The 13,319-nt window shown below is 34.5% G+C and overlaps 1 protein-coding gene across 1 annotated transcript in view; it reads right to left on the reverse strand.

The window, feature by feature from the left end:
* Positions 1-10,282: 10,282 nt before the first annotated feature.
* Positions 10,283-13,319, reverse strand: part of LOC108760513 (UDP-glucuronosyltransferase 2A3) — an 11,904-nt gene continuing 8,867 nt past the window's right edge. Inside the window, exons 3-4 of the mRNA XM_018506524.1 lie at positions 12,273-12,492; positions 10,283-10,822 (exon numbers count right to left, since the gene is read on the reverse strand). Of these exons, the coding sequence (XP_018362026.1) occupies positions 10,510-10,822; positions 12,273-12,492 (533 nt within the window). The 3' untranslated portion in view covers positions 10,283-10,509. The remainder of the gene's footprint in view (positions 10,823-12,272; positions 12,493-13,319) is intronic.

Genomic DNA, 13,319 nt, shown 5'->3' on the forward strand with positions numbered 1-13,319 from the left:
AATAAAAATTACAATAAAATCTATTAAAAAATTTCGACCTTTAATCTGGTCATCATAAGTTGTTGTAAAAATCACTGATGATGATCAAATTAAAGGTGGAAACGTTTGTGATTAAATTTTATTGTAATTTTTGGGTGTCACTGCTGAGCATAATAAACATAATAAAAAACAGCTACAATAATTGTATATTGAGAAATGGGTTCTCCCTTGCCTCCTTTATTCTATGAATCTCGGACAGACCTGAATTCAGGCGGAGCCTTGGCGCCTATCCTTTGTTATTTTCGCTCTGTCTCGCTCTACTGAGATGACGGAGAGGGGGAAGCGTTTTCGATTCACGAGCAAAGTGTTGGACAGGCCTGGTATATAGAAATAAGACATTATTTTTCAAACTTTTTTGTTAATAACCTTTTAATGAATAACGAGCGTTAAAACCTGTTGAAGGTCACTTAGGCCCAGTTCCACAACTCACGGTTAACTCTTAACCGAGGTTCAACTTATTCATTGTCTCTTTCCAATTCTTGAATTGGAAAGAGATGAGAAACAAATTGAACTTCGGTTAAGAGTTAACCGTGAGTTGTGGAACTGGGCCTTAGAGTGATGATCTTGACAACATATGTCAAGGTCAAGGTCATCGGAGGGTGGTCAGTATCTCTGCATAATTGATAAAAATGATTATATTTGTGAAAATGACAGTATAAAGTCTATGACTAGAAATCACCAGTAATTCTAAAATATCCTGTGCATCTGTTTCTTATTCTTGCCGTCTGTCATATTTCGATTTTCATCCTGTTACATAGCATCCTGCTTACGAATGAATGGCATTCAGTAGATATTTTTATAGAAAATAGCCAAAAAAAAAGAGACCGCAAAACGAGAGGCCGCCAGAGCGAAACGATGGACGCAGTCTTGGACATCATCGTCTTAAGAGAATCCCGGGCAGTGATACTGAATAGAACAGGAAATTCCCCCTAAACTAAGAAAAAGAAGAATAAGGTATTTTTATCAATATTTGATTATTGTATATTGCATATACGAACGTATGACGAATCGATAAGCCAAGACAGCCATGAGAGAGCAATGACCAAGAGATGGCACATACAGACATGACGACACAAGAAGCCTTATCGAGCAAGCTGCAGGATGTTTTTACACCTAGAAATAGGATCTTCAAAGCCGATCGAAGTAAAAACGAAGACGCGCGGACTTGAGAAGAGTGAAAAGAACGCGGAAGAGCTTCTCGCTGCAGAATCAACAGACAAAGCAAGAAAATCAATAAAGGACTAAGGAACAAATCTCGATAGAAATTTTGTTGTTCGTTTTATTGAAGCGTAAAAAATGAGAGAACCATAGCGAGATTGATCTGTATGAAATCTTATAAAACTTCAGATTCAAGTTATTTTTATCAGCTCAGAGAGCCTAGAATAATTTTCTATAATCTTATTTTGTATTTGTATAATTTTTAAATTAACATATTTCATAATATAAAAAATCTTCCGTTCCTTCTAACAAAAGGCTTCTTAATCTCTTTTCTGATAAATAAATAATTAAAATTTTATTTTTGAACAAAGTTTTTTTTAGAAAAAATGATTTAGAAATAATTAGCTTAAAATTCCGAAAAGTTATCATGTGCAACACAAAATTATTTTGTGATAATATAGTAGAGTTGTGATATTACGTTCACGATGTAAAATTTCGTTGTTACATTTTAGTGGAGACGATGAAAACTTAAAGTGAGAGAGAGAGAGAGAGAGAGAGAGAGAGAGAGAGAGAGAAGCAGAGGAAAGAACCGAGCTTTTTTCGAGTAGCTCGGGTGACCTTTCAGGGAAATCCGGGAGAGTCGACGGATTCTTTTAATCATGGTAACAGGATCTCGAAGGCTAAATCGCGGAAAAACAAGGAGGGACAAAGGTTGATGTGCCGCGGAAAAGAAGGAGAGGACATGCCAACTAGATAGCGTAGGAAAGCAAGAAGACTAGGAGCACAGAATAAAAAGGCAAACACACAGAACGACGGAAGAGAAGTGGTCGAGTTCGGAGACGACAAAGAGGTAATAAATCTTGAAGTTGTCGTCGGTACGATTCGACAGTTCTCGTAAAATACCGCTACACCGTTTAGTCGGTGCCAGAAAACAATTGCAATATGGTCCATGATCGACTTATTAGAAGTTTAATTTTAAACGTTGCATTAATTCTACATTGTGTGATAATCCAGACATATTTTAATCTTCATTATTAACGACTTTCATTAACTATCTTAATGCAACATTTTATTTGTAAAGAAATGCCACAAAAAATCAGATAAACATTATAATCTGTTGAATTGACACTGGTGAATAAATCTAGTGAAAAAATAGAACGTGAATAAATAATAAAAAAACACAAAAATAAAAACTATATTTTGTCTTTTATGCGATTTTCTCCAAAATGAAGCAAAAACGAGTATATCTCTCTTATAGAGTTTTTTTTCTTAGTTTATCGATCCTCTACACGCTGCCGAAGTTTTGACATTTAAATTCCGGACACTCTATATAAAGAAATTAAACATTCCTGTGGTAATTCGATTTAATAAAGAACCATCTTAAAAATCACCTTCTTTGAGCCGTGACACAATTGACGTTTTTTTTATCACCTCTTTGAGTTGTAATATTTTTACGATTTTTTATATTAAGTTAAATTAGTTTATCTTTTATAATTAATGAAATAATGTTTATCTAATTCATTCAATGTAATAATTCGACAATTTACGTTTTTTAGTGTTACTTTTGAAGGGAGCGATATTGTAGACAGTAATTTTTTATTAATAATTTATTTCTGGTTTTTATTGTGCTTGAAGTTTACTTCAACTTAGAATCCTCTAAGTCATTCGTAATTTTGAAGGATTAACGTACATGATAAGTATGCGGTTATGATTAAAATTACCGAAGAAATTATTAGAAAGAATTGTAAAATAATGATATAAGATATACCTAATTAAGTGCCAAAAACAAAACTCCATTTTTATGAAAGATTACATATCAGGATATGCTACTAATTGTAAGAATTTTTGTATTTTAATCTCATCATTATACGTTTTAAATATATTCCGCTGCTGGGTTATTCATTCAATGGTATGTCTTTTTATGGAACAAGTATGCATAATGCGTCTTGCACACTATTACGTTCTTGTTTTTGTTTCCAGCGCTACTCTCGAACTATTTTGGAGCGTGATGGTATTCGGATCCGAGATCCGAATGGCGATAGAAACAAACGCAAGTGGTAATGACAACAAGGTGAGAGAAGGAGTACAAGAGAACACGAGTAATACGATAAATCTCGCGCGCGCTGCGCGCGGCGCGCACAAGTTGCACAGGTATACTTAATGCCAGTTTGCCGACGCATCCGCCGTTTACTATACAATGGAAAACAACCGTTTGAACAACCGCATCGTCGAAGTCGGGACTGTCCAAGGCTCCGCTCTGTCTCTTGCACGAAAATAACGAGGTAATTCGTCGGGAAGTAGGATAGCTGCTAGAGAATCGTTCTCCACCCTGTCCTAAATCGAACGTGTGGAAACCGAAGCCTTCTGAGAGAGAGAGAGAGAGAGAACATTAAAAGACGCGAAAGGACAAGCGTACAAAGGACATATAACGACACGAAGAGGAATCCGACAACCAAGTATGTTAGGCAGGATGGTTGCAAGGAACAGAATGCAATCCATTCCGGAGTTCAGAAGGAAGCACGAAATTCGAGGAACGCGATGTTTCCTGGCATCCTCCTTTTCCGCGAAGTTCTATTGAAGGCTGTTCTACATATTGTCAAGGGTGGAATTATTCGTGTACTGCGGAGAAACCAATATCCAGCCCATGAGAAATTTCCTCTGGTCGTCCCTCGTCGTTCTCGTCGTCGCTGTTATCGTCAGAGTGAAAAGGTCGACGCCGGGAATGCATGTTTGAAATAACATCTCGGTATAGACAGCCTCTATCTCGTTACTTGATAAAACATACAGAATATATACGAATGATGTCACGATACTTGCGGTTGCTGAATTATCAGTCGCAAAAATTCCGCAAAATCGTCCAGTAATTTTAATCACGGCTTTTTTTTACCAATGTCAATCTTTCCCTGTATTCAAAGAAAAAGACAGTGCTGCTAGCTACGTATGGTTGTAATATAACTTATTACTTACTTACCTATAAAAAAAGAGTTCCAAACTTTTTGATACACCGCTTGTGGGCAGGTAGATCGGACTAAATCGAAAAGTCCTATACTATTTTGTAATTTTCGCAATAGTTAACGGAATATTAATTTCTAAAGGTTGGTAAGTAAATCGACGCATAAGACAACTTCAAAATATATTTTAGAATTTTTTGTGAAATATCTTAAAGATGTTTTTTAAAGAACTTTTAGAGATATCGATTTTAGACATTCTGCTTGAGTATATATATGTATAGTCAGGTCTACCTACCCACAAACGGAATGTTAAAAAGTTTAAGACACTCTGTATATTAATTCTACATAATACAAAATTATTATCAGTATAATTGCTATCACTATGTTTTTCTCTGAGTGAATATAAAAGATTCAAAGTCCAAAGATTGATATTTGTTAAACTATATGCAATTCAAATTAAGGAGGTTGTAAGGCTGAGGCGGGCAGTGAGAGGGGAATGCTTTAATACAAAAGAAATATAAAGTGTAGTCAACATTTGAACATTAAAATTTTAAGAAATAAATAGCTAAAATTTAAAGAAATATGGATTATAATGCAATTAAAATGCAAAAAATATTAGTGTTTATTTGTGTAAAAGTTTCAAAGATAAACATATATTTTTTAGAACAATAAATATTTTTAGCTCAAGAAATGATTTGGCAACGATGCAAAACTGAAAAATCGAAGTTGGTAACACTGCAAACTACAATGTCTGACTGCAATATCTGACGGGTAGATAAGGTTAACGTGACGCAATAAATATTTTGAAGCGTTCTTTGACAAATCATTTAGTACAATTTTTTTTCTGTGATTAGTAAATCAAATGCTTAGAAGCATTTGTGAGACTTTGACGGCACTACTCAACTGATAGAATATTCTTGATTCGCGATGATGAAACAACGTTGCCACATTAAGTCTCCATCAGTTTCAATGGCAGAAGTATCACATCTTTGGTTATATTTTTTTACTATTGTTAATAAACTGAGTGGTAAAAGTTGTTTTAATCTTCAAATATATTTTTAATATGGGACTTCCGTTTCCGGTGTGTTGTGAGAAGGTGGACAATAGTTAGTGGGCAGAGCAAAGAGTGAAAGTGAAGAGAGAGAGAGATGTGAGAGAGGGAGTGGAGGGAAGGATGTGAGAGTGTGGGAGTAGTGGAAGAAAAGGGCTGGGGCGGGAAAAGGAGAGAGAAATAAGAGATTGAGGTTAGGGGAGATTTGGATCTATTTATCTATATATTAAACATAAATTTATTCGATTCTTAACATTTCAAATATTAATATTAATTGAAAACAGATACATAGAATCGAGTCTCCTATAAGAGAAAGAGAGATAGTCTATTATAAAATCCAGAATTTTGTTATTCATTTACAGAGAAATGAGCTGGTCAAAAAATCTGAAAAAATTTACTAAAAGCATGCTTTGTAGATAAAGTTATGTTTCAAATTTCAAGCAATTCTTAACATATTGCATTCTCCTTACAACCTCCTTAAAGGACGTTCAATAATATATGGGGGTATTTTTAATTGATATTTTCTTTTATATATATATATATATATATATATCAATATGACACTTAACAAATAATCTTTTTCTTCTAATATAAAATATCAAGATTCATCAGACATCAAGAATTTCAAGAAAACGGGAGGAAAATAATGCATGTTCCATATATGAATGATATGATGTAAAATGGTCAAAGTATATATGCAGATGTGGTTGTATGCTCGCGTCAAGAAGATGATCGATGTCGTTTTTAAGTCGAAGGATTGGGCTGTATAATTTCGAAAAATCCTATTTTCGTAGATTGCCGCGTACACAGAACATGATGATAGTATAGTCAAATTTCCCGTGGATCTCCGTTGTGAAAGACAAACTTGATTCACGATTACCAAAAGCAGCTAGGATGCACTGACATGACGAAATGACAGCAAGCCCTTAATTCAAAATTTTTTATAGATCCTCTTGTTGTATACGCGCGCGCGCGCGCGTGCGCTTCTCTTACTTTAGTATATTTTATATGATAGTACATACAAGCGTATATACTTATATAGGAAGTATTTGACGGTTAAGAAAAGCTGATAAAATCATAAAAACAGTTATTTTCGCAAAGCTCTTTTGTTAACATTAGGACATTTTGACGCATTTTTTGTTAATAAATTGCTAATTAATATTTATTTTTTACAAATAGGGGATTTTTATAAAAATCTCCTCTATAATACTTTACGCATTTACTGTATATTAAATCCAATATCATAATATGTTGGTTAAACTATTTTAATCTATTATGTAATTTTAACAAATTATTACAGACAAATTAAAAGGATTGATAATAATTCTGTATGTTGTTCAAGCTTTGATTTTGCTATATGGATTATTGAAATCATGGTACGACATACAATATCTCGACAAAGGAAGAGCTATAGTCCCGTCAGCTCGCAAAATTAAAATCTGTAATAAAAATATTTCCGATGTAGGAAAGGAACATTATGACGGAAGACTAGTTTAAACTTTGGGCCCCTCTTGTACAAGAAAAAAAAGGGATGAAAGGGGCGAGAAAAAGCTCTTCTTAGGGGAAATACCTTTCTCTCGTCATGTATAATAGAACAACAAGTATGACTGCTGAGAATATAATCCCTGGCGTACCGTGAAGCTCGCAATTGTAGATGCATATTTCACGCTGCTAGAGAAAGATTACCGTACCGCCCTACTATCCCCGGAACCAACCTTATCCTGTCGTCTATAATAAAACAATAGGTAGACGATGATTCGCGGTGCGCGCCTCGCGGTTTTCCCCCTCGCGTCATAAACGTGTATTATACTTGCCGGAATATTCCGTCGGCACTTCCGCCCCTGTGCTGCTCGTAAAAACTTCGAATAAGAGACCAACGGTGATGTGATCGCGTGCGGAAGCACAAGATTAATAAATGACGTTGATAAATCATTGATTCTGAACGAAGAGTGGAAGTGAAAGCTAATTAAATACCATCAAAAATAATATTTACATTATACGGAAAAAGGACTGAAATATTATACTGTAATTCAAAATATGGTTTCTGTTAAACATTATTTAACTTTTGCCCCTCATTCATTGACGACGTTGTCGATGAAGTTGCGATAATATGAAGTATGATTTTGTTCAGCAAGATAACTTGCAAAAACTTACAAAAATGCAACAAATATAAATCGTCACATAAACACGATAGTTTTAAGATATGGCGGCTATTTGTTTTATCTAGGCTGGAAGAACATCTTTTACGAATAATATTTATGTTTTGTTGCACTAGTATGCAAATACATAAGACATTTACAACAGTTATTTTACTCTTTATTTGAATTTCAATATTATTGATTCGTTGCACGTCTGTTAGTTTTTCATCGATAAACAGAAATACCGATTTTCGCTTATCGCGCGTTCGTTAGAACTAATTCATATTAAATTAAAATTAACTTATCACTTGTTACCGCAGAAAAATATCGTGTAATTAAAATTTTCAGTTCAATAAAATCTAGAAACACTGCTTCTTCTTTAAACTTTTTCCAGTTTCATCTTTTTACGGTATCGTGCATCGCTGAATATGTTTAAATTACTCTAACGATAATTTCTTTTCTAATAGACCACAGCGAAAAAATTGTACTTTTAGCTTAAGAATTTTTTATTAATTTTTATAATGATCTGTTCTAAAATACATATGGTATATATCAAAAGAATTTTCTTAACTCTAGAGGGAATTCTTTTGAAGAATAAATTAGTACCAGATATTCTTCATTCAGGGACAACGCGCTTTATATGTCTATTGCTGTGACGCAAGTCTACAGAATATAAAGGATAATTTTGTCAACTTTTCCATAAAATAAAAAAAATTAAAAATCAGAAACTAGTAAACTATAAATTTTACACCATGTATGCGCTGTTCAAACGAGTTCTAGTTAACGTTTATACTTAGATACCATAAAAACTATCCAGAGATTAAACGACTTTGCTCCATGCCGGTTTTAAGGTCTGCATTTCCCGCAGAAGAAGTCATACGCGAACTATGACGTATTTCTCAACTAACTTTATGTATAGAAGTATCGAAAAAGCATAAAAATCTACTAGGGATGATATTCGAGTCGGACGTCTTTGAAAATGTACGAATGAGAGTTTAACCTCCTATGGTAAAGTGAATTTTCAAGATATCCAAGATACCTATCATGAAATATGTCGGAATGGATTCCGATCAGAATTATTCCGTTTTCCCTAGAAAACACAATAGAAATATAGGGAATAATTGAATATTTCCGATCGGAATCGATTCCGACTTGTTCTATGATAGGTACCCAGAAAAGGATTGTAGAAAATATATAGAGGCTTCCCATATAGTTTTGTATTCGCGCGGTTGGTACGTGTTAATGGACTATCACCGTTAGCTTATAGTAGAGTCCTAGATTTATCAGAGAGGCGCAATCGGCTTAAGTCAGTATGACAAAGGTGCTAAGGAGAGTACTAAACATGGCCGACATGCTATGAAACTGCCTTTAAACTATGTCAAACAAGATAAGACGTGTAGGATAATGTGAGATAGAATATATAGGATAAAATGAAATAGAAATATGTCACTAGTACTATAAATGGATGCCAAGTAACGCAATTGGTTAGATTGCAACAGCGAATCAGAATGCATAACACCGGTTGCGCCTCTCTGATAAATCTAGGACTCTAGCTTATAGGTGACGCTAGTTCGTGTTCAAAAAGAATAGAGTCCTTACAATGAGAGTCTAGACATGAGGGGTGGTCGTCTCTGATTGGACGCCGCCATTTGTAGGCCCCTTTCGATGTAATAGTGAATCTGTGAATTGATGTGAGCAACTGCTATGATGTAGTAGTACAAAAAGGCGTGAACGCGAAATCGGACTGTCAACCAATAATTTTTGATTAAAATGTAAACTTTGTATTGTTTGCAAATATTATGTAACTTACTCCTGATGAAAGTCTGTTTTAAGAAACTTGTGTATAAACTGCAGCTTGAGAGTGCACTTTATTTCTGTAATTTTTATAATATATCATGTTGTCATTTTATTGTTATGTAATCATTTACGATAATTTAGCATCATTTTTTAGATTATCGTCTGTTAAAATACATTTCCCTCAAACATCTATGTAAAGATGAGGTTAGAGGTATGCATCTTCAAGTTCCGTATTTTACTATTTGTATTTTATTCTCCATATCTTCTAAAAGTTTGGTTACTAATATCGTTGGCTGTACATATACTTTGATTCGGCGAAGTAGAAAAAGATATCTACATACTTATAATTATATGATATATCGTACTTCAAGTTTATAAATTGGCTTTTTAAGATGTCAATGAAACCCGTCTTTCAGCAGGCAAAAATTGTAAGTTAAAGTCGACAAACTAATCTGTATACATGCAACATGATTTAATTAACAATTACGGATATTGTGATTATTGTATTTCACTATTACCGAAACTTTGAATGGCGCGCGCGTTATTTGCTGTTTCTGGCCGGGGCCTGGCAATGGCGTTCTTCCGGTCTAGACTCTTATTATAGGGACTCTATAAAAAAAAGTACGCGCAGCCAGTGATGCACATTTGGCTCCCCGGCAACACGGAAATCAGCCCCACCACTTGTATCCCCACCAAGCAGACACCTACCGGCATCGAGTCGGCCGTCTTCGCCGCGAGAACGAGCGAGACAGCGAGAGGCAGCGTCCGTCGGCGTATTCCTGTACAGGGTATCCCGAACTCTTTTGCCAATTACTTTTGTGTTGATAGAGCGGATTAAACTGAGTCGAAAAGTCCTCTACCATTTTGCAATTTTCGCAATAGTTAACAAGATATTAATTACTAAAAATTGCAAAATATTGGTCTTGAATAATTTTTCACTCAAATACTATCAACTTTACAGAAAAACTGCAAGAGACCAAAATTATTTATTTTCTTCTCATAAAGTTCTGAGAATTTTTTCAGAATTTTTTAATACCGTATTTTCTCATGTTGATAAAAATAAGAAAATGCAGTACTGAAAAGTTGATAAAAAATTCTGAAAAAATTCTCAAAACTTTATGAGAAAAAAATAAATAATTTTTCCCCTTTACTAGAGCTAATGACAAACGATCGCAAGAGTTTATTTCCTCCAACAAATTTTCTACTAAACGGATTTTTCGCATTAACCGATTTATTTCTATTCGAAATTTGAATATCATTCCGTCTCCATTGTTAAAAATTCGCCCGTAATTTAATGTGAAAGACCACGTTCTCTTCTTTTTTTTTTATCTCGAAAATCGCTTTCTTATCGACACAATAAGACGATACAACATAATCAGTTGTCCTTCTTCAACTTTCTCTTCTCCCCGACCTGACTTCTAGATGTTCTTTTGAAGAATCTGAGCAACGACGATAGCAGTTTGATCAATCGGAAGAGGATGTATATGAACATCATGGAGACGATAATCAAAACAAGTGTTATATCGACAAGATGACGCTGGTACCAGGATAAACCCGTGCTGTCGCTACGGAAGTAAAATCTGCCATTGCCCCGGGCGATGTATTCCGTCCACCATATCGCCGTCTCCATCGGCGTGGCAGGTCGATCACGGTAAGCTTTCGAAAGCCGTTGGGCATTCTCATGGTAACTGAAAGCAAAAGATATTTTGATGAATTGTATATTTGAGCCTGCATACGTTCTTTTATTCTTTTTCCAAAGAAAGAAAAATAAACGATCTTTCTATCCCTTTTCATTGTTCTTTTTGTCATGTATTCTATTCGAATATTAAATTCAACTTCTTTAACTTCAAAAATAACACAAATAAAAAACCGATTACCTTATAGTTAATAGGGAATTTTTGCAATAACGTGAATCTAGCCCCTGTATTCTGTAATGGCTCCGGCACACCAGCGCGATGTTCGTCACGCCGGTGTGCCGGAGGCATAACTCGTTATGCAGTCGTTATGTGTTCATAACGACAGTTACGCAGCTTTTTTACTATATAAAATATCTGTGCGACTGTCGTTATGAGCACATAACGATCGCATAACGAGTTACAGAATTCCACTGCAGATACAGTAAACGTTAAAATCACGTTATCCTTAAGTAGTTGTTAAGAAGAACATAACCTGACCTTAGCATTCACCGTATTTGGATAAACGATATTGCAAAAACTCCCTATTATCATGAACAAGCTAAGTAAACGTTTCTATTATGTCAATAATCAAAAGTGATTGACTTAACCTTAAATTGTAACGCTCGAAAAAAATTACATTGGGTGCATTCGGTACTACAACCGCTCACTGAGTGCTCAGTGAGCGATTGTAGTACTGAATGCACCCAATATGTATTAGTAACGCCATATCATACTTTTTACACACGATCCTATCCTTTAAATTGAATGTGAGTATATATCAATTGCACACTTGCGCACAAGCCAATCATAATACTAGAAAAAAAATATATAAACTCCCTATGCAGAAGTCGCTGTGATTGGGAGTGAGCAATTGCTATACAGTGTGGTATAAGTAAACCATTCCCATTGAATGTAACGTGCATGTACATTACATTTAATGTACATTTGCATTAAACTTCGCATATAGATTATTAAATTTCATATACACGTATGTACAATTACATTCCATGCATGTGTACATTGATATACTATCACTATATTGAAATGTCATATACATGAACACTAAATTTTATAAAAATTTTATGTAAATCACATTAAATTTGATGCAAATGTACATAAATATATATTTTAGTTACATTAAATTTAGTGTACTTGTGTAACTTAAAAGTACATTAAATTTAATATCTTTTTTAATAGTGTAGGTCTGAAAAATAACCTTGTTGAATCATAAATATAATTACGAAGTCTCACAAGCACAATAAGCAATGCTGCAACAAATTTTGATATTCTAGCAACCAACTTAAGCTCTTATTATTTTGATAGTTTTCAACAAAACTGTTTTCAGACTTATATCTAGCTAAATATTTGGACATTTCAACAGAATTTTTCTCCGTTTAACATTTTTTTCCGTATAAGAAACAAATTTCTCATTTTAAAATTAAAACAAACAGAAGAAGCGTACCTGGTATCATTAAAAACTTTGTCCAGAGCACTTCTTAACGTTTCTTCGATTAAATCGTCGTATGCAACCACCACCGCGGCACCTCTGGACTCTGCAGCAGCAGAATTGTGAAACTGATCACCGTACATCGGCACTAAGATCATTGGTAGACCTACGTAAACACTCTCCGAAAGACCGAGAAGTCCGCCATGACCCAAGTAACATTTAACATTTCGATGGTCTAGAAATATAATAAGACAATTTCAATTAACAATAATGGATCAATTGACAATTTAAAAGATTAAGAAAGAGCCGAACAAATCAACTACGAAAAAAATCTCGAGATTAGTTTTTTTTATCTTACTAAAGGAACTTTTTTAAATAAAATTAAAATAAACAGAAGAGAGAAAGATCAGTTATAGTCCGAGAGATACTTAAGCATCTTATACAAGTTGGTAGAACAATGCTACAATAAAGTCCAACTTTGTAGAAACATCATAAATATTTTTGTTGAGGTTCAGGCTGAGGCCACTTTTTTCCTCTAGATTTCGGTATTTTGAAGAAAAGCGTCTTCACGCGACCTCGAATAAAAAAATACAGAAAAATACAGAAAAAATTTTTACACTTAGTTTACATTGGGTAGGCCGTGCGTCAATCGAGATAGATATATTAGATCGGGTGCAGCTGGCGGGCTTCGAGTCTCCTCGAGAAATGTTGCTATCTCATTTCAGCGAGCATTCGATTCACTCGCACGCAGCGATTCTGAGAAGGCTTCTCAGAATTTATTATATATGTTCTCTTTCTCTTGTCCACAAAATTGATTCAATCTTATTCGCATTGATTGTATAAAATCTCTGATGCATTATTATCACATTCTATACTTTTATAAGAGAGGCATAACGATAACCGTATAATGGTAAAATATGTACAGCACTGATGGCGGTTTATGCTAGCGCGCATGCGTGAGTTTATCCCACGAATCTCGCAACATAAAGCTCTAAGGCCGGTATTCATAGTCGATTCTTATTTCAAGACCGTCTTAAGTAATATCTTAAGACGCTAATGCAG

Source organism: Trachymyrmex cornetzi, unplaced genomic scaffold (genome assembly GCF_001594075.2).
Source record: "Trachymyrmex cornetzi isolate Tcor2-1 unplaced genomic scaffold, Tcor1.1 scaffold225, whole genome shotgun sequence".
Lineage (NCBI taxonomy): Eukaryota > Metazoa > Arthropoda > Insecta > Hymenoptera > Formicidae > Trachymyrmex > Trachymyrmex cornetzi.